Source organism: Amphiura filiformis, chromosome 13, assembly GCF_039555335.1.
Source record: "Amphiura filiformis chromosome 13, Afil_fr2py, whole genome shotgun sequence".
Taxonomy (NCBI): Eukaryota; Metazoa; Echinodermata; class Ophiuroidea; order Amphilepidida; family Amphiuridae; genus Amphiura; species Amphiura filiformis.
In genome coordinates, this window is record NC_092640.1 from 23,223,199 (window position 1) to 23,249,236 (window position 26,038).

Genomic DNA, 26,038 nt, shown 5'->3' on the forward strand with positions numbered 1-26,038 from the left:
TGGGGATTGTGAAAGGCCATGATGTGCCTATGGAAGACATTCACATTTCTTAATATTCCGGCTGGAAAATGGTCAAAAATGCTCCAATTCCAGCAGAATCTTCACTTATGATCACCATCTCGATTAACCTATGAAAGACATTTACTTGAATTCTGGCTGGAAACAAAAATGTTCTAATTCCAGCTGGAACCCTATGGAAGACATTTACATTTACGTGAATTCCGGCTGGCCATATTAGACATATTACCACAATTCCGGCAGTGTCTTCCATGGGGTTTTCCTGACATGTGAATTCGCTGTCAATTTAGCCCAGAATTCGGGAAGTGTCTTCCATAGGGGGTGCGGAATACATCTGGAATAGCCCAATGGAACTGTCAAATGTGTTAATTCTATTTGAAATTCATACTCTTTTGTGGAAGATATTTCCAGAATCTTCCACAGGGGTAGTGTGGGTTTTAAATGGAATAGTCCTATTTCTTGTTTGGTCAATGTTAAAAAATGTTTTATTTTAGTTCAAAATGAATATGCACTCAAGTTTTCGTTCCCACATATGTGAAGGTAGAAGAAGTGTAGGATGATGAAACCTTAGGCTTTGTAGTGAGTTCCTTTAAAGTGTTAATTTTATGTTCGTAATTTTTCATGCTTTGTCAATTTTGAACTTCGCTTGTTTTTTAAATTCACAATTTTAAGTTTGCTACATAAGACCTATACATACAAGAATATATTTGTGTGTTTTTATTTTCATGGTATATGTGTTGAGTGTAAAAAGTGTGATAATTTTTAATGGTCTGTAAAAATGTCCAATTTAGCAGCCATTTTGATTTCAATTTTGCGTGTTGTGTGTGCATACACCTGTCAAATCTGTGCTTTAATTACTGCACACACTTTGCAAAAGCCTTCTGGCGGGTTGCTAGAGAAGCGCGGGAAATAAAAATGCACTCTTTTGTGCATGCGTTTGCAGGGAGGACCTTGTTTTGGTAGCAAGATGGCGGATCCGTGCAAAGGGCGAATAGCAACATTTTGTTTGTAGCCTGCAACCTTATATAGGAACAAACAGTATCCAGTTCCCTTCATTTGGAAAAGGAAAGAAATGTGAAGCACAGCTATATGATTGGGTGTACAATTCGCTGGTACTAAAGGGTTCTAAACGTAGAGTGTAATGTTACAAATCCATTCTTTTGAGCCTCTATAGCACATTAGTATTATATAGACATTCAGCTATTGGTATGAAACAACACCAGGATAAAAAGACAAATGAACAATTGTTTAAATCAACCAAATTGATGATATTTTGCAGATATCCAACTGGTTTAGAACTAAAGGTGAAGATTATTTGCGAAAAGACAGAAGTTGGAAACACACCTCAGGAAACACAAAGACTGCTTAAAGAACATGATGAGTTCGAAGACGAAGCTAGGGTAAGCTTTGGATATACATGTTATTATAAGGAATGTATTTTCCACAAAGATGACAAAATAAATTGAAGCTTGAGTTAAAAGAACACATTGGTTATAATTTCTGAAAAGAATTCACTATTATGTAAGCAAGAACCATTATTTAACAATGTTAAATTACACCTGTAAGTGCATAGAATTAGTGAAATTCTACCATAATTAGGCAGTGAAATGGATTGGAATTGAGTTATAATAGGTTTTGTCCATTCAATTTAGCGATCGTGACTGACATGACTGATGCAAGTTTTAAGCTTACCTACACGATATGTCATGGAAATGTTCGCATTTTTGTCAATTTTTCACAGAAAAATTGGAGGGGGGCGTTTATTAGAGGGGGAGCGTTTATTACAAACAATACGGTATATAGAGTTATAACAAGTAGCAGAAACTGCTTTAGACTGACTGCCGTAACAGATGACGCAGCTGGGTACCCAAGATAAAGTCTAATCTACCAACCAATTAAGATTTCACAAGCAGCAGACAGTCAACATTGGTATAAATTCTCTTCATAATTGCCTCGTGTGAAAACTTCATTAAAGTGACACAACATATTGGAGGGTGAGGGAGGTATGAAGATCAAATTATTCTGACAAATGTCAAGAATTCTAATTTTATCGGTACTGTGCACACAACTTAACCGAAGAAAGCAACAATAAATTATAGAAAAGCATATGCTAATATTGGATCCCTATTCATTTCAGGAAATTCAAGCCAGCGTGGATCGTCTTTTACGCAGCGCAGAACAAGTTACGCACTCTGATCCGGCGAGTACAGAAAGATTGCGAAGTCAAACCAGAGCTATCAATACCTTGTGTGAAAACTTCATGCAGAGATTGGATGAGAGAAGGAGGTTATTGCAGGAAACACTGGACTTCTACAACAATGCTGTTGTGGTAAGAAGATTTAGTTTGATTGTTGCTTTTTCCATTGATGATATCTTAATGTTAAAGCTGACTATTATATTCAAAGCCATCAAAACATTATGATTTACAGGGGATTACAGCACAAATAGGTTACGCTAGGAGAGTCAGGACCTAGCATTATGGGAAATCTGCCATATTGTATTGTATTGGGACCAAAATATAATTAAAGGCAGAGATAAAAAGAATTTATCGCATCTGATGTCACTGTCAATTACGATCCTTGATTGGTTAACACAGGTTAATAGCGTGTAAAAGGAAGACCGATCTATCTGGTGCTGATCGGAGAAAAGGAATAGCAGCAAATGGTGAAAAATTACGTACTTTTACAAGGCAAAAAGCAGCTTTTCTAGGCATTGTTGACATGGTGCCTTCGCGAAAGAAAGTTTCCTACTATAAAGACCTAACCTTTGAGATGGTTTGCATGTTTGAAGGTGCAAAATTAACAATAAGGCGCCCGGTTTATACCGCCGCGTTCAGCAAGTCATCACCACGACACTTGTAAACAAACTGTGCTTGAGTTTGATTGACAGATGATGTCAGACGCGATAAATTCTTTTTATCTGTGTCTTTCATTATAGTATACATTGTATTGTTATGCCGCCATACTGTTTTAGCAATGTCCGTACACCCCTACATCTGTCCGTGCCTCTGTGCATGCCTCCAGTTGCTGTATCTTTTGAATGGACAGATTGTAACCTCTTTCATACACACATAGGACTATTCCAGTTGAAATCCATACACCCCCTATGGAAGACATGACCTTAATCACAGGGAGTGTGAATTTCAAATGGGGTTACCTGAATGGGTGACTACATTTGAAATCCACACCCCCTGTGTATGAGATTAAGGTCATGTCTTCCATAGTTGGTGTTTTCAACTGGAATAACCCATTACAATAGTAAATTATCAGTAACGCAAACAAGAAAGAACAGCAACATGATGAAACCCAATACCGTATTGTTTGTAATAAACGCCCCCATTTTTCCAAAAGGGGGGCGTTTATTGAAGGTGAATTGTCAGTGAAAAAAAGTTTAAAATCGGGTTAAATTTGCCGATGGTGCTCCTGTAGGAAGGAGGGATTTATGGCTACACTAATGGCGACGCTCATGGAAGATAGCATATTAAGTGGTAAATACATCAAAATTACACCCATACACGCATCATCAAGCAAGAATCTGGTGAAATTCTACCATAATTAGGCAATGGAGTGGATGGAAGTGCGAGTTATAATAGGTTTTGTCCATGCAATTTACCGATCGTCCATGACAAGACTGACTGACTGATGCGGTTTTAAGCTTACTCACGATATAGCATGGAAATGTTTGCATTTTTGTCAATTTTTCACAGAAAAATTGGAGGGAGCGTTTATTAGAGGGGGAGCGTTTATTACAAACAATACGGTATTCAAGCTTCATCAAAAAATGGTGAAATTAACGGTAGTCTTTCACTGTTAATGATAACAACAAGAACCCCAAACCAACAAGGTAAATACTGTATTACTGCGCTTAGAAGGAGGTTAAGGTTAGAGTTAGTTTTAGGGTAAGGGTTAATTAGGGTTAGGGTATATTCATGACCTTCTTGCTCCTTCTAAGTTCTGTAATACAACGACTTCCAACCAACAAACTATCAACCAACAACCAAAGCTTGTAATAATTTTGTGACATGTACTACACAGACATCATGCAGTAGTAGGTTCTTGGACTTCACACCCAGTTGACATTATCATACGATATTCCGGTGCTAATTTTACTTCCAAATGTCATCAGTGTAAAGAGAGGTCATATATTAACTACAGAGTATGGGTGTCTAAGTCTACTGTTTATATTTGAACGCTAATGACATTGTGTGATGCTAATTGGAGTAAATTGACTGGGGGAACACGCATTCACTAGGATCCATAATATGCTCATCTATCAGGGCACAGTTCTTTAACCCCAATACATCTATTTATTCATTGAATGACCTTTGAAAATTTGGGTATAAAAACTCATACTCTGCAACTTGAGGTCAAATTTTGCACTATGATTGTTTAATTGAGGTTATTGAACTGTGCCATTGGGATGAGGTCATTGTGGTCCATAGTGATTGGGAGGGGGAAATGACCCTCTGTTCAAGATTGTTATAGTAATATCATCCTAAGCAGTTGCTATATGATGACATTTGGGCTATTCTATTTGAAAACTGTACCCGCTTAAGAAAGAGTTTGGAATTCAAACCACATTCGATGGCTTTAACCATCCCAGATCCAACCATTTTTGATCCAAAAGAAGCAGAAAAGGTATGGAAGATTTTTTTAATTCCAAACATTTGCCTAAATAGAGGCCAAAATATATAAAATCCACTGGATTTCAAAATCTTCCATTGTTTTGATCTTGATTTTAACATCAAACACACAAAATAATCCACCTAGATTGACCATATTATTCAACTGGAATTAAGATTGCAGTCATCTTCCACAGGGGGGTGTGGATTTCAAATAGAGTAGTCCATTATTTTGCCGTTGGCTTTATCAGGAAAGTGACTATAGTTTGATCAGCTCGTAATAGGCGGGAAATCTTAGGCTTTTATCACTACGCTGAAAAGTAGACCCACGTTAAGAATGCTATTAGTTGTTCTGTTTGGTCTCTTTTTGTGTGTTGAAGAAAGTAGACAAAGTATAGGACTTGAATTAATAATTTGTGATGCTTCTGGCAAGATGTCACAAGAAAATTCTCAAAATAAAATATTGATATTTCATTTCATTTCATTTCATTTTATTTGCCAGAAAAAACACATAATACAAATCAAAATTCATACAATATAAAAGTACAATACAATCATGATAAAATACATTTAAAAAGTGAAAATAATGAGGGAAATCGATTTTAAATTAAATACAATCATTAAATTTAATTAAACAATAAATTGACATTCCTACCAATAAAATATGAACATATTAATCCGCGATGTTATAAGGCCAGCCGATTACGAGCTGATCAAAGTATTTATAAGAAGTGGCAGGTATAATCCCAGCATCAATTCATTACCACTTGAAATCGAGGTAACTTGATGGCAAATTGCTGTGTAAATTTGGCCATGAATGAATTGATGCCAATTATCAGCGTTTTATTACTGCCAATTTTCTGTTGCTCTTTGCAACAGCAAGTATGATACAGGCATTGTGTATCTTGTTGTAGGTTCTACCAGGACCTTAGCAAGATTGAATAATATGGGGTGGCTATCCAAAATACAAATATGCTTCAAATTTGGAATAAATCTATAAAGAAAACATAACAAATTTCTCAAAATGTGGGGCAGCCATAGCCTCCCGGCTGCCCCGCTTGCTACAGCTCTAGACCCTACCAGAGCACCAATATCTCAAATTGACAAATATCATGAGATATTAGGGACCGTTTACAAACACTTGGTAGGGGGGCCTGATGCAAAAAGGGGGGCCCTGAAAATTTTTGACCCTCCTAAGGGGGGGCCCTGAAAAACTGACCACAATTTTTTCTGGAAAAATTGAGTTTATATGCTTTTCTATGGGGTTGACCGATAATTTTCATGTCAAAAAGGGGGGCCTGCCGCTTTTTAGGACTGTAAAGGGGGGGCGGTGAGAAAAAATTTTGCATCAGGCCCCCCCTTACAAGTGTTTGTGAACGGTCCCTTAAACTCCTGTCTCAATAGGAATTTGTCCCCCAAAGTATTCAGGTTTTCCATGTCGCCCTGGCTAGGCCTCATCTAAGTTTACACAATATCCTTTAGTTTGCATCACATGTAATAGAAGCAAGTTAAAAATTGTAAGGAAAACAATCTATCAAAAGCAATCACATTAAATATTATTACTTTCCATGTTGCGGATCAATAAGAGATAAAACTTTTAATGGTTTGCCCAGTTTATGTATGTGGGAGTTGACATTCAAACACAACTGGCCACATTCATCATAATAGAAATATGTTTGTTTGGATGCACACATTTTGGAATGTATGACAGTTATTTTTACTTCAGGCAAACATATTTTGTGAGGGCATAAGACAAACTTTCCATGTTGTGAAGGTTTTGTTTTGTCCTGTCTTTTAAATGTAAACTTTGAAAAGTGGGACTGTGTGAAGGTATATTTAGCAAGCATTTCTGATTTGAGAACAAGACAAAACATTCTTGTGGAGGATTTGTTTTGTGTTTTCCAGGTTACAAAAATATCCTTTGAAATGTGGGTCTTTAGTGAAGGTAACCAAGTATTTATATTTTGACATTAGACATACATTCCATGTTAAAGTTGTTCTTAATGTCTTTCAAATGTAAAGCTAGTAATTTGATAATATTCATGAGAAGAATTTTTCATTTAGCTTTATAGGCCTATATGAAAGAAAATGGTCAAAGTAGCACCTTGTCACTTCAATAAGGCCAAAAAAAAAAATTGTTGTGTTGCCCTCAACCGTCCGGTCCTAAATCCTGAAAAATCAGGGTCGCAATTTTTTATTTTTTATTTTTTTTTTTTTATTATTTTTAAAAAAAAAAAAAAAAAATCAATGTTTTTCACTTAAAATTAATATTATATTGAAAGACTAGTCTTTAATTGATGTCTAACAGGTATCCAGAAGTCAAAATTGACAAATGTCCCTAATTGAAGAAGCATTATTTAATATTTGAGGGGATTTTTAAAATCTGAAGGTTAAAAAAAAAAAAAAAAAAAAAAGAAATCCGACCGCCTCGACCCAACTTTCCCATTTTTCCACTTGAGGGCAACACAACAATATTTTTTTTTTTGGCCTAAAGTAGATTTCTGGTGGTCAAACAATCATAACTTTTTGATGTACCCTGGAGATTTCAACATTTTCCTTTAATTTTCATTATATTTTGATATTCTACAAACATACCTGAAACTTGTGCTTTCTAAAAACAAACAGAATGTTTTTGTGGGGAAAACAGAATCAGGTTGACCAAGTTGTTCTGATTAGAACTTGCTCAAGGAGCCAAGATATGTCATTTGTAAGATAAAAAATGATACTAGGCCTAATTCTATTTGTGCAATTGCTCCAAACTATCTCACAAACATGGTCGGATCCAGGAATTTTTGATAAAGGGGGCGCCTTTTGGTCGATGACGAAAAAAATGTGTTAAAGGGGGTTACCCCCTCGAAAACTCAACGGTTTTGGCCCATTGTTTGCTGTTCATGGCCGAATTTGTTCCTTTTTTTTATTTCTTACAATTTTTGTATTTTTAAGTTATCGGCGCCCTTTGCTAGTCAAAAAATAGAGGGGGCGCGCGCCGGCTGCGCCCCCCTTAAATCCGCCCCTGACAAAGTACTTACAAATGACTTTCTTGATTGGATCTTTAGCGCCCATTTAAGTGAATTACTTTTCTAAATTACAATTTGCTTTTAAATGACGCCAACCTATATTCCCATCTGCTGACCTACTTTGTAATGATCCCGTCTGGCAATCATCTCAACTTCAGTGTTGAGCAAAATTCTTGCCATAAAATGACCAGAAGTGAATTACATCTTGGGATTTGACTTAAATCATGTCTGTCACTACCCATCATCGGTTTTCACATAATGTAGGTCATTTTCATCCCAAGGTGACGATGTTGCGCTATGGTGATGCTGCTACCATCGTTGCGCATCATCTTCTTTATGTCAGTTTGTGACATTTTTGTGGGGAAAATATATGAAAATTAGATTACTGTTATTACATATTATTTCATCCGATGAAGGCTTTTAAATTACCAAATGTATACAATTTCAAAAAATAATACAAAAAAAAAAAAAAAAATAATAATAATAATAATAAAAAAGAAAAAAGATTACATTTGAAGTTAATTACTGACAAAATGCACCCCCATACACACATACACCCCCACACACCTGACATCCCCAAACATATCTATACAATGCAAAATCATAACCATTTTTGTAATCAGCCTCTTCTTAATTCCTTCGAATGGTTAGTCATGGCCTGGTGTAGGGAGTTCTCAATTTTGGTTGGGATATGCAGCTGGTATTTTGAAACCATACCCCAAAACAACCAAATTCTATTTAAAAAAAAGGGACCCCAAAATAAACTGATATTTGACCATTTTTGCAAATTTTGCTAAAAGTTTGCTGAAAAATCTCTAAACCAATTTTCTAAAAATTGCAACAAGAAGTTATACTACAAAGCTGAAAATACGCACAAACTCCACTACACATCCCCATACCCAACAACTAAGAGCCCCCCCCCAGGTCATGACCTTTTGATAAAGAAAATAAAATGGCATATTTTTCATGACAGATAACACTGCAGGGGTGTGATTTGTCTGGCTTTTTACAGATTTTTTGTAGCCAAATTTCACACAATTTTATTGATTTTCAGCCTGTTTTAGGGTATTTTGCCCACATCATTTCACATTGTTTTTTTGGATTTTTTACTATTTTCAGGATATTTCACAAGCTTTGAATCACATCCCTGTATTAAGCACTCACTTTCATTGATTTTGCCCTTCCTCTAATAAAATTCTATTCCAGGCTGATAATTATCTAAGCCAACTCGGAGTCCAGCTGCAACCACAGAAGCTTCCACAAGATCCCAGAGACAGGGACCAGAGACTCGCCGACTTGAGCAGCGCCATCTCAGAAATAGCAGACCCGTCATCGATGAGGGAAAGACACTGATAAGCAAACTAGGGCCTATAACCCTGGGGGTGCAGGGTGTCAAGAAGCATGTGGATAAGATTGAGGTATTGATGGTTGTGGTGTTGGTGTTGCTCTTCTGGTGGTGGAAGTAGTTGGTAGCTAGTGTGCTGGTTGTAGCACATAATGCCCAATAGCATTGACTCCATGTTAACCAAGTGTGTCTGCTTCCTGTCTCAATGTAATTTGGTGGTGGTAGTAGTATAGAAGTATAGTTGTATACATTGTCAGTAGTATTGAACACATATATTTATTGCTGTGTTGCTGTTATATTCCCCTGTTTTCATGCTATAGACGAATCCATTTGCACGCATTCCTACACCTCAATGGCAGCCACAGCTAGGTCCCCCCCTTAGGTCTATTCCACCTAAAATGTGAAATGTTGTGGCCTTGGTGTGGATATTAAACTGCATTCCATCACCCGTGTTACATGTAGACAAAAGAATGCTGAAAGTTTACAACACAATACAATTCAGCATGGATTTTTAAGCGGATTTAATCCACCCAATTGGGCAGTAACAACACCAGTTTGGTGCAGATGCGACCCAGTAATGACCGCCTGAATTCTGACCATCACTTGGCTCGTTGGATTCGTCTGTAGAGCTTCCTGTATATACTGGTGGTGGTAGTAGTAGATTATGATAGCAATAGAACTGCATGATGGCTTTTAGACTTTGAGTGTATGTTTGTCAAAGTCATACCCTTGATCTTCTTAATGTTATTTAGTAGCTCATATACATGTGTATATTGATGATGCTCATTGTAGGTGTAAATGGACTCTGTGTCTTATACCAATATGATTTGTATAGTCTCTCTCCCCTTCTTGCTGGTGATTTGTCAACATACTGTACCTGCATGAAAGTATCAACTATCTCCTTGTGATGTGAGCTTTATTAGTTTAGGTCTTACCAGTGTGTACTATATCATCATTTCTTGTGTTACATTGCCTCATTTTATGTCAACCTTGCCTCCTGTTTTTGCCAAACTATCTTGTTCATTTCCTAGCCTTTTGCCAAACTGTCTCAATCTTTCCAAGCCTTTTTCCAAGCCCTGTCTCTCTCTCTCTCAATCTTTTCCTAGCCATTTGCCAAGCACTCTCAGTGTTTTCTGAGTCTTTTGCCGAACCCTCTCAAGGTTTGTTGAGCCTTTTGCCAATAAGTGACAATAAGTGTGACTTCTGTCCTTCTTGATACCTGTCTCTTTTACCTTTCATACCTTGTGTGGTCAAAATGTAAATCCTTGAAGTCTTCATTCTTCCAACCGTCTGACTTCTTCCTTCAAGCTTTTCCCATCTTTCTACTCTTTGTAATTGCATGTTAAATATGTATTGAGTTTCAGGCTATCCTCATATATCTATTGCCTTTTGTTGATCTCTGCTTGCATGTTAATGTGTAGCCGTAAACTTAAGCAATACAGATTATTCACAAGCAGCCAAAGTCTCTGTTCTTTGTAGTATGCTCTGAATTCTCTCATAGTTATGAGGGTGGTTTTACGCTAAAACCATAAAAATATGTGGTACGCGCATAGCAGTTTTGTTTGTCGCACTTTATGGAATGATCGGCTCTCATAACGGGTGATGCGGGGACTTTCCCCTGTTCGGGGATAGTATCGTCATGTATCTCTTTAGTTTATGTGTATAGCTTAGATATTTGTTATATATAAAGTAACCATTGTTTTGCTTTAACAGGTAAATAAGAACCATGATGAACACTATGAACCATAATGACCTCATCCCAATGGCATAGTTTAATAACCTCAATCAAACAATCATAGTGCAAACTTTGACCTCAAGTTGCAGAGTATGAGTTTGTGTACCTAAATTGTCATAGGTCATTCAATGAATGTACAAATGTATTGGGGTCAATGAATTGTGCCCTGACAGATGAGCATGTTGTGGATCCTAGTGGAAGATCTATTAATGTAATGGCTCTATTCACAACTTGCATGTTGATTCCAAGAAGAAGTGTAAAACTTATCTGTCACCATGGCAATGAGCATTAAGTCAGTCATCTCTCTCATCATTGTCACATCATTTTCAGGCCAAGCTGATCAAAGTTCAAGCTCAACGAGCTCGAGGAGTACCAAAGTGTCCTCTGCATGTTCAATTTGACATCAATTGTACCATCCTCTTATTAGTAATTGGTTGTAGGTACTGACCCACTAACTTGTGGTATTCTCCCAGTCTTTCCTTTCAGGCCAAATTGTGCCCTTGGTAAACAAGAGATTCCCTCAAGAGATGACAAATGTGCCGATCTCATCAAAGTGATTAACATAATTAATGTTAAAATTTTACTATATTGTCATCATCTTTATCTTGCAGGCCAAGTCAGCCGAGATGCAAGCGGAGTGTGCACCCGGTTTACACAAGAGCTCTCTGCAGGTGCAATTTGATGACAAATATGCCACCCTTATCAAGTGGTTAGTCAACGTAGGTGATGCATATTTGATGGCTAATAACGATATGGGAGATCAGCTGCAGACAGCTATGGACTTCTTGCAAGGCCATGAAAGACTCATGGAAGACATGAAGGTAAGAAATTGATGTGAGGTGAATTGAAAGTACTTCGGATCTCAAAAACATGTTATTACCATATTTTCTTGAATAGTTGCCCTGGGGTGTTGCATTTTCCAGAAGGTGGGGGCATTTATTAGAGGTAATTTTTTAACGATAATTCCTGTTAAAATCCTTAGGTAAGCTTAAAACTCACGCTGAAATGACGTACTATGAACTTAGGAACGATGACTTTCGGTTCTCAGCAACTGAAAAAACAATGGCCTAAAATGTATAATCGATAATGAAATGACCCATTTCACATAGCCTTGCCCTTTATTGATTACGAATACTGCTTTGGAATTATTTTTCCATTTCCTTATGAAACAACCTTTTTGCTAAAATATTATTTCCTCAGGGTTGATATGTGATGTTGGTCAGGATGTCAAGCATTACAAGAAATCTAGTTTTGATGGCCATAGTTTTGAACTTTGCATTTCATATTTTCTTTTTCTATATCGCTCACAGGAGAAGAACAAACAAGTGGAGATCTTACTTCAACTCACACCAGAGCTGGTGAGATCAGCTGGACCTACCTATGGCCCAGAGCTACAAACCAAAGCAGATAAACTAAAGAAGCATTGGAATCACATTACTGTGTGTCTGGAGAGTAGAATCAGAGTGGTGCTCATACTGATTCGATTCCACAAACTTGCCAAACAGGTAGGGGCATTTGATTGATTGATTTTGATTGATCGATTGATTGATTGATTAATTGATAAGTAAAGAAACATTGGAATTACAGCACTGTGGGTTTAAGATGGGTTTTAAGTTCCTTTTGAAAAGTTCCAGTTAGCATTCCTTTATGTGTGCAAGGAGCCGGTTCCAGATATCAGGAGTCATATAAGAGAAAGACAGATGCAGATAAGACAAGGTATATAGTCTGGTGCTTGGTCATTGCAGGCTTGGTTATTGACCCTAATGCCTAAATGCTTTTTGAGAAATGGAAAGAAAGAAGGAATGAAGAGAGTAGATGAACAGAAAAGAGTTGGGATTCAAACCAGAGACCCTCACATTCCAAGTACTAGGTGGGTGACCAGTAGCCACTAGGGTTTTGCTGGCATGGCCAATGAAAACATGCATATATATGACTTAGGGTAATTACGTATATTCTAGATGCATAGTGGATATAGCTCATAATATTTTGTAGTATGGAGGAATGTTAGGGTAAGTGGGACAAAAACAGTCAAAATATTTGGAATGAGATTTTCAATGATTTTTTTTTATTTTGCGCTATACATATTTCCAAAAAGCGAATTTTATTTCATTTTTCCTAAAGATTTGACCTTCTCATAGTTCTTTTAACGTACAAGTAACAAAACCCAATGTTTCAGAAGTATATCAAACTTTATCCAATTTTGTGGTCAAAGGTCACATCCAAAAGGTATAAATAGAGGTTGTGTAAGAAAATATTGATTGGCTCCAAACAAAGGATTTGAACCGGTGTCCTTCACTGTAATCATGGCGCAGTACAGTTCATTCAATCAAATGTTGTCATCAACCTATTTGATCATAGTGCATATGTTATGTGTGTGAGACAAAATGTCGCAGTAGATTGCAATCATGCTTTTGTTGAATGCATATGAGTAGTCTGCCATATTTACGGTATGATACGTCATATGCACAACCTCTATATATATGTTTTGTCGCCTCAATATTTACCATGTTTTATTTTCTTTAGTTAACCAATGCCATGGACAACATGCAGGATCAATTGAAGACCATGACACAGCAACAAACAGGTCCACTAAGCCCGGAATCAGTACTACATTATCAAGAGAAATGGAACCATCTGGTGGAGCTTCATGTCCAGCTGGAAAGCACTGGCAAGAATTTCCTTACAGAAGTGCCAAAGGTGGTAGGTATTTTTTTTAAAAAGAGAAGATTTTGCAGTGATTGTGTCCGGCTGGTTAGAAAATTGGAGAAACATCACTCAAACTTGCTTGTCACAAGAACCATATATGTTTCAGCTTCATGGGTTTCAATAATTGTGTCACACAACAATACCTTTGTTTGCCGACCCTTGAAATGATAGGTTATTGTGCATGCAGTATTATTCAGAAAGCAGAAAGATCATTGCTCTATTTTATAAGTATCGCACAGCTAGTTCAGATCAGAGTAATGCTGAAATGTTAGCTGTTTGTAGACCTTTCCTGGAAGAACGGCTACCTGAACACTGATTGATTCACCCAGGTAAAATACAAAGTAAATAACAGCTATGAAATCTGTAGTAAGTCCAATACGGCAGTGATTTACACAGCAACTGTCAAGTTATTGAGTAAGTCTGTCACAATATTGAAGCAGTACACAAGCATTGTTGTCTCACATGTACACTGATCTTAGGCTATACTTCCAGATGCTGAAGAGAGTGAATTCACTAGCTTTTAAAGGCAGTATACGAGTATCACCTTCCAGAGAGAGATAGTTATCCTTGTCCTGTGAGCTCTGAAATGATTTTAGCATACTTAACCATAATATATATATTGATGCCTGAACAGGTTCGTAATGACTCTACTTTGGATACCAAGACCACTGTGCCCACCGTTGAGAGGATGATGAAAGACTTTGCTGATCGTAGGCGGACTTTGACAGACTTGTACCTGGGTTGGAACCAGAAAGCCACACAGACCAAGGACTTCAAATCAGAATGGGAAGCATTTGTGAAATATGCCAGGAAGGTGAGTGGTACACAGCAAACAGACTTGGGCTATTTCATTAAAAATCACACTGCCCCTGTGGAAGATTTAGCTAAAGTCTTCCACAGAGGGAGTATGAGTTTTGAATAGAATAGATAATTGGGTAACTTCCACTTGAAATACTCACTCCAGTTGTGGACGATATAGGTAAAGTCATTATACAGGGGAATATGGGTTTCAAAATGATTAACCCTGACTAATTACATTTGAAAACATACTCCCCTGTGGAAGATATTTCCAAACTCTTCCACAGGGGTAGTATCTTCCACATGGGCAGTGTGGATTTCAACTGATATAGCCCAATACAGGCAGATAATGAACAGTTGTATAAACAATTATAAAAATACAAAAGAATTTGACAAACCTATACAAGTGTTTGAACCAGAATGCAACTTTGAGCAAAGATTTCAAATTTATATTTAGAGCATTTGTCAAATATGCAAGAAAGATACATGGTACACAAACAAGAAAATTCAGCAGACAAATAAATAGTTTTAAAACAACATATGTACCAATAAATGACTGAATTGTGTTAAGAGTTTGGATTAAAACATTTTCAGTCATTTAAATTAATAATGGGAAGCCTCTGAAAAATATTGTAGAATAAGTGAGGTTTTATTCAGCAGCAAAATATCAACACAAAACAATGAGCTTTCTCCATTTAGGAAGTCTGGGCAAGTGAAACATCAGTTGAGGAGTTGAGATAATCTGTCTTTTGAGTCAAGTATTGGTCAGGGTCTGATTTCAGAGAACCTTACAGTTTATCACAATTGTCCGCTCCTTTAGACCATTGTTACTATAATTCAGATTCAATTAGGTACCTGCAATATCTATCTTTGTGAAATTGAACTGGCAGGTAAATGTTTTGTTTGGCTGTAACTAACCTTATTATATCTTTGTCTAGGTAATCACATGGGTGATGGATACGGAGCAAGCCTTCTTCCCACAACTGGCAGGACAACTGGGTAGATCATTGGAGGATGCTATAGCACTACAACAAAGGCTGGAAGAGTTCCGGGAAACAGCCCAGGTATGTACACACTTTTTAAAAAATTTTGTTCAAAAGGTTTGTGCACTGTGGTGTTAGATTCAGAATGTATCTCCCCATCCTGTTTAGATCATGTTTTAGCTCCATTTTCCTGTTAAATAATATGTAGGGATTAGCCAATTTGAGAAAAATATCACTTCAGAATGTTTAGTAATATGCTTCAAATACCACAAATGATCCAATAAGTTTTAATAGGCACTTTCGACATTTGTAGGGAATAATCTCACATTAGGTTTTTCCTCCATCATGTTTTATAATGTTACAGTAACATATTCTTCATCATAGTTGAGTTTTTGCCTTATCTGTATAGGTGAGAAGATATGTTGAATTTCTTTAATTACCGTAAAAACTCGATAGTTAGCATATGTGCTTACTATCAAGCGCTATCAAACATGAAATTGTACCAAAGTCCGGAGCTTTACCAACTGAGCTAATGGGGTTGAGACACACATTTGCAGGTTTACTTGTTCGTATATAACTATGTGTATTGATGATTTGCTCAAAACCCTTTATACTTTCGTGGGTGGGGTTCTTCATGTTTGCATGTTTTAAAAGCGCTCGATAGTAAGCACATATGCTAACTATCGAGTTTTTACGATATTATATATTTATTTCATTGAATTATTATAAAAAATCAACTGTATCTTCTTTAAAATATTTAGAAATATTAGAAATATCCAAATTGCAATTTTTTTAATTTGCTCAAAATATTCATGGAAACAAGTATTATTTAGTACAAATTCCCGTTATTTTCTTACAGAAAGTTGACAATAAAATTGAGAACTGTGTGAGAACTGCCGAGATGCTTGGTCTGAAGGGAGACACTCATGGAGAGAAAGACCGCATCGTTGATGATCTGATGAAGGTTCACCATCGATTCCAAGAGAGACTCACAGAATACCAAGTCCTACTTAAGATGACAATAGCATTCTTTGAAGATGTCAAGAAGGTAATGATGCATGATGGTTTTTTTACAGATAGATTTTTTGCACAAATTTTTAAGCAATATTTTGTATGAATTGATTTATTCCTAAATAAATTGTTTAACCGCAAAATCTGCAATAAATTGTGTTTCATAATATACTTGAAATAACCTTCCTGCAGTTTTTAGGACTGTCCTTTGCTCACTTAGCTATGATGTTTCCAAAGTGGCACCTTGAACATCTGATTACTACTTCTGTAAATTAACAAGTAAATCAGTGGCACTAAACTCTGCAAGATACTGTTATAAGAGAGCAAGAGCAATATTTTGAAACATTTTTCTTATAAAAGCTTTATTTTTAAAGTAAAAAAGTTATACCATATTCAATTGTTTTAAATAAAATCTACACAATATGCAATGTATCCGACCCTTGCCTCTTCATGGTCAAATTATGATTCTATCATCAGAACTATCTAAGAACTTAAGAAAAATTATGGATTGTACATAGTTTTCTTCACTGGTTTCTGAAACAAAACATTTTATTATTTCTTGGTCTAATTATGCAACCTCTGCTTATCACACATTAGCGTAAGGCCTTAAAAAATGAGCTTGATTGGTGTAACCCAACTGACCCTAAAATTAGGCCTGACCCTAGAGTTTTTGTATATTTGTTTTGCAAAAAAAAATTTAAAATTAATTTTTTTTTTAAAAGAAGAAAAACAGTTCCAAAGCCTTTATCAAATGCAATTTACAGCTTTAAAAGTGAAAAACAAAATCCTGACCTACCTACCCTAATTTTGTTTTTTATGTTATGCCAGTCAAACAATTTTCTTTTTATGGCCTAATGATGAAATTCATTGACAAGGCTTTCAGTTTTTGCAGTCATATTGCTTTCCTTTCCCCCATTAGACTGAATCTAATGACGAGTTGGAAAAAACCTTAAACTCTGATTTCATTTTTGTCAATATTACCATTTCTATGTACAGCTGACTAAGTCCATGGATGAAGCTGAGCAAGACTTTAAATATGGGCAACTACCCACCACCATCTCACAGGCTAGGATTAGACTGAAGCAACATGATGATCAGAAGAAAGAACTCACTGATTTATACGGTGATGCTGTGAAGGAAGGTGAAGGCATCGTCATCAGAGTTCAACAAACTGTAAGTCCTTTGAAAGAGATGTTTCTGATGACACTGTGTAACCAAATAGACAGCCTTATCCCCCAATGTTTACTACAAAAATAGAGATTTGACAGCCTTATCCCCCAATGTTTACTACAAAAATAGAGATTTTGGCATCAGAAGAAGGATTGTATTTTTCTCATAACCTGGTGAAATTTAAGGCCTGAAGTATGTTTCATTTAGCTGCTGTGAACATCTGATAGCCTTATATCCCCAATTGTGATATACCACACATACAGTTCTTCTAATATCAAAACTGCTGTTGCAATTTACCTCAAAGTTTGGGAATCAGATTATTTTGGTACAGGCCTCAATGTGAAGTTCAAAACACAATATGAAAAAACCTGACAATGCCCCTTGCACCTGACATAGCGTGATAATTTTTTGTGTACACTATGCGATGTTTGCCAGTGTGTGTAACTGTCGCATGAGTAATACGGAAGCGAATCCAACCATGTCAACGCACTTGTGATTGGTTAGTATTGTATCCAAAGTTGTGCGTTCGCGTTGTAGTTTGAAATATGTGATACACGATCGTGGTTGGATCGAGTACAGCTGTTGAAAGCTGTGTTCATTCAATTGCAATTCCTACTATAAGAGTATTTTTACTTATTTATGTGTGTTTTGTTCTCCATAGGATCCAGTGTCAGCCGCTAACGTGAACTTGTCAGAACCATTAAAGAGAATAGAAACATACAAGGATAGGTACCTGGTAGAATGGGAGAAACAGAGGAAAAGGTTGCTGGCTTGTATGGACCCTAGACAACTCAAAGTAGAGAAACAAGAGGTATGTACTGGGATTCTGTATGCAAGATAATCTAAAAACATTTAGCAGATCTGGAAAACTTGAATAATTTGATCATCTCTTTCAGGGAATATCAATGTTTAAGGAAAACGCAGTGTGTGAAAATTAAGAGAAATAAACATTAATTTGAGGGGAAAGCTTGTATTCTTGACAGAAAATATTTGAGGAAATCCAGTTTTGCAGTCCTGAATTATCAGGTTTTTGAGTTTGAAATTATTAATAAGAATTACATTTTAAAGGTCTATTAGTTACAGTACAATAATGAGTTACCACAGAATCAGTAAGGAATAAAGCAAATTGAAGTTGGTAGTTGGTACATTGATGTGGGTGGCCTCTCAATTACAGTGTAATTATATAGGCAAATGTAGCAGGCTGTATTGAAACGTGGGGTAGTGATATATTTTTGGAATAGCCAAAGAATTGGTTGCTTGTAGTAATTTTAATATCTTACTGTTACAATAAATTATACACAGCTTATAAATAATTCTGTCACTATTTGTAGCTGAGACGAATATAACTATCGTCTCAGATTTGTAGGAGGTTTTTAAACTGAAAGATGTACGTACCTTAATTTGTTTGGTAATTTTTTCCCATAGGTGTGTAAAGCACTGGACAGAACCCGAGGTGAGCTCGCTAACATGAAAGGAAAATATGGTGACACGGTAGAATCCGTCACAGTCATCATTGAGAAATTTGCTGATTGGACTACAAACAGACTACCAGTAAGTGACATTCACTAAATTTAACTTGACATAATGGGCTATTCCATTTGTAATCCACACCACCCCTGTGGAAGATTTTGGAAACATATTCCACAGGTGGAGTATGAATTTTAAATGGAATTAGGCAGCTCTATTTGAAACTCACCCTTCCTCTGTGGAAGATTCAGGTTGAATCTTTCTCAGAGGGTGTATGAAATTCAAATGGAGCTGCCTAATGTGTTAATTCCATTTAAAACTCATATTCACTCTGTGGAACATATTTCCAAAATCTTCCACAGGGGTGGTGTGGATTTTAAGTGGAATAACCCAATATGGTTAATTTGAAAGGTGACATATTGGGGCAAATGATGGCAGTGAAGTTGTCATATTTAAAATAAAAAATAAAAAATAAAACATAATTATATAGTTTTTAAATTAATGCAGATAACACATGTCACAAGAAGGTATGACTTTATTCAACATCATTTTGATATCATGCATGGCCAGCCATCCACACACACACGCTATTTAACAATGTGTGTGATTTGTCGATAGCCAGGCATAAACAATGTTAATGCCTGGTGGCCCGGATCTGCGATCGCTGGGTAGGGAAAATTAAGAAAAATCATTTTGTTTAATAATGTTACTTGTAATTTTTTATTATTATTTTGATGAAATAAGAATCACAAAATTTTCTGGTATGTATGAGCAGGTTCATTCATATATTTTCATGACTAAACCATTTAGTCATGAAAGTATATGAATATATTTTCATGACTAAGCCATTTAGTCATGAAAATATATGAATGTACCAAAGGAAACATATACCAAAAGGAAGGTATGACCTAATCTACAATAGATTTAATAAAAGAGATTTTAATCTCTTTTAATCTCTTTTAGTCATTAAAATGACTGATGCTCAACATTATGTAATAGAAGTCTGTTGTCAGTTTCAAAGTTACAAACTGCTCATAACTTTCTGTGAGTTACTTTACATCAGAATCTTGATGATATCCTGTGTGGTGTCAAGAAGTGAAGCCAGTCTATGCATTACACACCTCAAGCTGATGATCCAGTCTTGGTGCAGATAAAGTTTTTCCTAGCATCTTGAACATGTAATAACTCAAGATTGGTTGCTTGTTTTTTATTCTAGCCTCTGGAAGATCAGGTTAAGAATTTTGTCTCCTCGGCATACTTCTGCTTGGACTACTACCCGCAAGACGCCCCCGCAGTGCGCAATGACATCGATGATGTGCAAAACAGATGGAGTAACTTAAACAAGGATATCGCAGATCATAGGGATAAACTGGGAGAAGCGTTGGAATTCCACAAGACCTATAGACAGGTGGGTTGTGATGGGTTATGTGTTTTAGGCTGGTTAAGGTTCTGCATCCATGAGTGTTAAGAACATAATATTACAAGGACATACCATATTTATTGGACCTTCACCCATTGTAAAACTTGGTGGTAAATGATTTTGTGGATTACTATATTGAAATAAGGTATTTCAGTACTTTTATAAGTATGTTTGAAATGCAATATTTTATTCAGACAAATTTCTTGTAGGAAGCAGCTGATGAAAATTCTGCTGAATAATTAAATTAGTGGATCAACGTCTAGGTAGAACACATTTTACGCAACTCATACTTTACTAATCTACTCGTTTATTTTCAAATGATTTACAGTCAATAGAATGGCAGAACAAAGGCAAGGAATTCCTGGTAGCCGCCGGACGCAAGGTACCAATGGTCAAGAAGCCTGATGATGCTCACAAACTGGTTGAACATGTGGATAAGTTCATTGACACACAGGTGCCACCACAGCAGGCCAGATTGAAGAAACTCAATGAGATGGGTGTGGATTTATTTAGTAAGTGTTTCAATTTAACCCCCGGAGCACTATCTGCTGATCTAACATTGCCCCTGATTGGTCAATTACATAATATCTTCACTTTAATCACCAATCAGAATGGAGCTTTGCAAATAATTCACTCCAATTTTTGTGTGTGGTGATATTATTCTAACATGTTGCTGATTGGTCCAATTGATAATGAAAACTTCTTTTTGGCCAATCGGCAGGTAGTTCTCATGGGGTTAAAATGTCCATTTTGTGGTTGGCAATGTCAGAAAGACTAATAGTATAGAGTCACTGTGAACCTTTTAAACCGCTTAATTATTTTATGCAACTTACAATGCCCATCAAAAGCATTGGGACACTTTTAATATATGGTAATATAAATAAGCCCTTCATTCCTCCGATTAACGTTGAATCCTGCAGTTTTGTTCATGTTTGCCTAGTACTCTCCAAGATTGGTTAGTGGGGAAGGGGAGGGTTGAGAGGTTAGGGAAGGGTCTAGGTTTGACACCAAAAGAGCATCATTTTTCAGCACTTCAAAAATAATGGTGATGTGGCATAAGTACAGTGCAACTTTACCATAGGTGTTCTTGTAACCAAATGTGTGCCAACTTTTGCTGCATAATTGTGCAGTTGAGAATAGTTTTAGAGAAGCTTTTCAAACAATCAAAGTTTTATAATTCACAAAACTTGAAATCCATTGTACTCTACAGGCACCGTACCAACCTATGTGAGCACATTAAACATGGATGTCAATAATCTAGTAGACAAACTTAAAGACACCAATATCAATCTGAACAACCTTGCCGATAAACTTAAAGCTGAGGAGGAGGCTAAGAGGAGGAAACCTGTGCAGGAGGAACCACTCTTTGCAGCAACTAAGCAACCAACAGAGGTAGGAATAGGGCCTTGAAATAATCCAAACATTGAGAGTTGAATCAGGAGGGGTTTTCTGCAATTATGCTTAGGGAACAAACCAAAAGATTGATGGCGTCCCATAAGCGTTACTAGTTTTGTTTCTCAACCGACTCCCTTCCTCCCTACCAGAAACACAATAATAAAATGTAGAAAATTTTGACATAATAATAATGACACATTCTTCAGACAGGTGTTTTTTTTTACAAAGGTAATCAGTATTTTTACCTCCCCTAAATGAAACTAGTTTCATCTATAGGGCGTCATCAATCTTTTGGTTTGTTCCCTTAACCCCTTGGGTATCACTGCCTTTCTTACAGTTCCCCTGATTGGTTCATTAAATGATATAATTATCTGAGTAACCAATCAATATAGAGCTTTTAGATCTCTTAGGAACTTAAAGGATAATCCCATTCAGCCTTACTAACTATTCGTACCAAGAAACCACAAAAACTGCTAAGAACAGTCAAGGTCTTGAAAAATGAATACAACTGAAGTATCCAGATATACAGTACTTCTGTGTCTTCTGTTTTCATGTAAGGATCACCAACAATTAACAAGAATCGTGCGTCCTTAAGGTGTTATTGTCACTGAATTGCTTACTCTTGGTGACATTTTCATTTGTACTACTTCAAGTTCAAGTTCAAATTTATTTCACCATCATATCATAATTATATACAGTAACAAAAGGTAGAGAAAACGATGGTAGGACAATCACAAGAGCAAAGCTCGAAAAGGCGTCCACATTGCCCTACTGTATTTAACTCCCCATATGGTGAATCATCTGTCTGTCTGTCTATCTTGTCAGTATTTGCATGTACTGTGTATCATGTTTTGATGTTTGTTGTATTACGTGCAATAAAGGTAGTAAAAACTCACTGAATTTTGTTCTTCATCACAGTTTGCACGCCCAGTATTCAAGCAGCCCCTGTATGTCGATGAACCAGTGCGTAAACAAGAGATTAAACCAGTCCGTGATGAGGTTGATCTTGCCAAATTGCCTAAACCAGAGCCAAAAGAAGTGTATGAGACACTGCCATACTTCACTCAGGCCTCCAAGGATGTCCTTGTGCAGGACGGCAAATATGCTCGTAAGTAGTAGTCAAATTATATAAAATGATATTTTTTTCTGTCAAGGCTCATCAAGGCATTAACATCAGCCATTTGATATGTAGACTATTTTCATATTGACAAATCAGTGATGTCTATGGGTTAAGGAAGCTTTGTCGTGCATGCATCTATTAGGTATCTTTAAATGCATGCATGTGTACACCAGTGGTTTGGGCATTGATGTCACTGAATTGCCAAGATGAAAAATGGTATGGTACTGATGGGTTGGTTTACCTCCTACTTGAAACTCTGCATATACCGGCTGGAAATATGTTCAAGAAGGGTATTTCATATGCTGGCAGAAAAGGGGAGAAATGATCTCTTGTGGCTGACCAAGTTAGATCTAGGAACCTCCACAGCAAGGTATATGTGATCTAACAGAATGCCTAATGTGTGCATGCATGGACTATATGAAGCTCTAGCAGTGGCTAGCATAACAGAGCTAGTTCAGCAAGTGGAAATGGTAAGATCTAACTTAAACAACATCTGATGTGTTGCAATTGGTTTATTTTGATATAGACATTCAATTACTACTGATTGTTGTGAATCCTGAATTTCGTAATTATACTAAATGGTATTTAATTTGTTCGATTATTTTCATCATTAGAAATGGATTGTGTCGTCAAGGGGGAGCCAGAGCCTGATGTATTCTGGGAAAAAGATGGCGTCCAAGTCCACGAGAGTAAGGACATCCAGATGGAATTTGGAGATGATGACTCATGTACATTGATGTTCCCAAGAGCCAATATGGGCTTGGGTGGTACCTATATATGCAAGGCTGTCAACCAAGTGGGTGAAGCTACATGCGCTGCCAATATGAAAGTTGTCAGTAAGTGGTTTGAACAAGTTTACAATTATTCATACATGATTTTGCAAGCATATATCTTTCATTTTCCGGTGTGCAGTTGTCTCAGAGAAATTGCCACTTTATTTCCCTCTTAATTATGTTTTAAAAGTATTTTGTGATAACACCAGCTCCAATGACATCTCATTCATTTCCTTAGACTATTGGATGTATTGTAATAGGTATTTCGGTTTTACTTTGAAAAATTGCTATAATACTGTTGTAGTGCTAATGTATGAACAATTCAAAGCAACATGTGCTCCTCGGTGAGCATATCCTACCCAGGACAATATGTATCAGGTATAACTGAAGCCAAAATAGACAATTGACCATAAAACATTTTACTCTCACTATATTTTTAAATAATGATACTTTTTTTTTATATGAGTTTATTGAACACATAATAATCAATATGTCACATGTTATCATATATTTAGCTCCAGAGGAATGGGCTCGCCTCCATCAGCCACCAGGCAAAGCTCCTCGTATTCTATACATCTCACCTGATAAGAGAGTGGATGAGGGAACTCCTGTCAAACTCACTGCACAGGTGGATGGTACACCAACACCTAAAGTTGTATGGTAAGTCTCTAAGAACTATTTTGATTGGTTACAAAGAAGGTTATATCATGTATTCAGCCAATCAGAGATATGTTAAGAATAGTCAGTAGGGCTGAAGGAGATTAAGCTTAAAATTGCTAAGAGATCTTAAAGCTATTTTTTTATTGGATACTCGGATGATTATATCATGTAATTAACCAATCAGGGCACTGTAAGAAAGGCAGTAGTAGCCATGGGGTTAATAATCTCTTATCTAGTGATGCGATGAAGGTAAATGAGTTAGATGTTGGCTACCGTTGTGCAGTAAACACCTCTTATATACTTCTGGCCCTTAAAACAAAATTGCAAAGAGGTTACATAGGAGGTTTGGCTTAAAAAACATGTTCAGGGGCCAATGACAGGAGATTTTCGTGCTCAACAGCTCTATGTTAACTTGCACATATTCATGTATTCAGCTGGGCTATAGTAAGGTTAAAAAAATTAGGGTGGTCAAAATTGGGTTTTCTGTCTAAAATGATATGATACTATGAAGAAATATATAAGGCCCTGCTGGCCCACTTGGTATACAATGCGACAAGTATGTTCTGTAGATTGCAGTTACATAGTGCATCTACTCCATACCTTACCTAAAGTCGTAATTATCTGCAACTGCTGTGGAATGTGCAATTTTTGTGAAGGGGAAATTTTGGAGAAGTTATTAATAAGTCAAATGTATAATGTATAACTATTTGTTGCTACTTCATATTTATTTTAGGTCAAAGAATGCAGTCCCTCTCAGCCCAGATATCTTCAAGTTTACTCTGGATGGTGATAAGTACTCTCTCCTGATTGACAACGCTCTACCTGATGATGGCGGTGTTTACGCATGCACTGCTTCCAATCCAGTAGGAAAAGTTGAAAAGACAATGACATTAGCAGTGAAACGTGAGTGTTTTTGTAAAATTTTATTCTTTTTGAGACATTCATGGCTAGTACATCAGCACTATTATATTCTAGGGGTGGTTGGGGCAGGATGCACCGGATGCCCGATCCATGGCAGACAACCAGGGTGTGGTGTTTTTTGGTATGGCTGTGGGGGGGGGGTATTGTGGTTAGGAAACATGACAGTGTGTGAGATCCACCCTTTATAGATTGGCCAAATTGAAAATAGAGATTGTGTCCACACCCCGGATGTTTTCAAGGAGACTCGGGCGTTAGTGGATCAACGTCTAGGCGTTGTGCCTGTGCGTAGCTTTTTTTTAGCACTTCCAGTATCCAATATAGGCACCAATTCAATTTACTGAATACTGCAAAGTATACTAATGATATCAATTTCCATCTTTTTGGGTAAAAGTGAATAAAAATAGTTCATAAACACTATGTTTAGATCCAATTGATACTTTGAATAGTTCAAATTCTTTCACATGTCATCAATAGCATTGGCACCAGAAGCCATTTTATTTTGCAACCTCAAGATTGGCCTTCATGTGATGAATTGTCTATTTGCATGTAATTTCTTAATTTGAATATGTCTTTTAACCAAAGAGTTAGATCACTATTCTGATCCAGTGATGAATGATAAATATTTGTTTTTCTATAGCATTTGAAATCAAGCCAATTGCTAGGCCAACAGTGCAATCAGCTCCCATGAAGCCACCACGGTTCTTGGAGACTCCAAAGGAGCACACAGTAAATGAAGGGCACCAGCAAAACTTTTTGGTAGAAGTTGAAGCTGATCCAGCTCAAAGATCACATGGTAAGTCTTCATAAAATGAACTATTCTAGTTAAAATCCATACACCCACCTATGAAAGACATGACCTTAATCTTCCACACAGGGGA

The 26,038-nt window shown here is 36.7% G+C and overlaps 1 protein-coding gene across 1 annotated transcript in view; it reads left to right on the forward strand.

Moving 5' to 3' along the window:
• Positions 1-26,038, forward strand: part of LOC140167504 (uncharacterized) — a 32,233-nt gene that overhangs the window by 2,609 nt on the left and 3,586 nt on the right. Inside the window, exons 4-22 of the mRNA XM_072190810.1 lie at positions 1,298-1,418; positions 2,156-2,347; positions 11,348-11,557; positions 12,047-12,241; positions 13,260-13,436; positions 14,077-14,256; positions 15,179-15,304; positions 16,083-16,271; positions 17,231-17,407; positions 18,066-18,215; positions 18,830-18,955; positions 20,088-20,279; positions 20,620-20,803; positions 21,502-21,683; positions 22,605-22,794; positions 23,421-23,642; positions 24,095-24,239; positions 24,973-25,142; positions 25,798-25,953. Coding sequence (XP_072046911.1) covers positions 2,279-2,347; positions 11,348-11,557; positions 12,047-12,241; positions 13,260-13,436; positions 14,077-14,256; positions 15,179-15,304; positions 16,083-16,271; positions 17,231-17,407; positions 18,066-18,215; positions 18,830-18,955; positions 20,088-20,279; positions 20,620-20,803; positions 21,502-21,683; positions 22,605-22,794; positions 23,421-23,642; positions 24,095-24,239; positions 24,973-25,142; positions 25,798-25,953 — 3,040 coding nt within the window. The 5' untranslated portion in view covers positions 1,298-1,418; positions 2,156-2,278. The remainder of the gene's footprint in view (positions 1-1,297; positions 1,419-2,155; positions 2,348-11,347; positions 11,558-12,046; positions 12,242-13,259; positions 13,437-14,076; positions 14,257-15,178; positions 15,305-16,082; positions 16,272-17,230; positions 17,408-18,065; positions 18,216-18,829; positions 18,956-20,087; positions 20,280-20,619; positions 20,804-21,501; positions 21,684-22,604; positions 22,795-23,420; positions 23,643-24,094; positions 24,240-24,972; positions 25,143-25,797; positions 25,954-26,038) is intronic.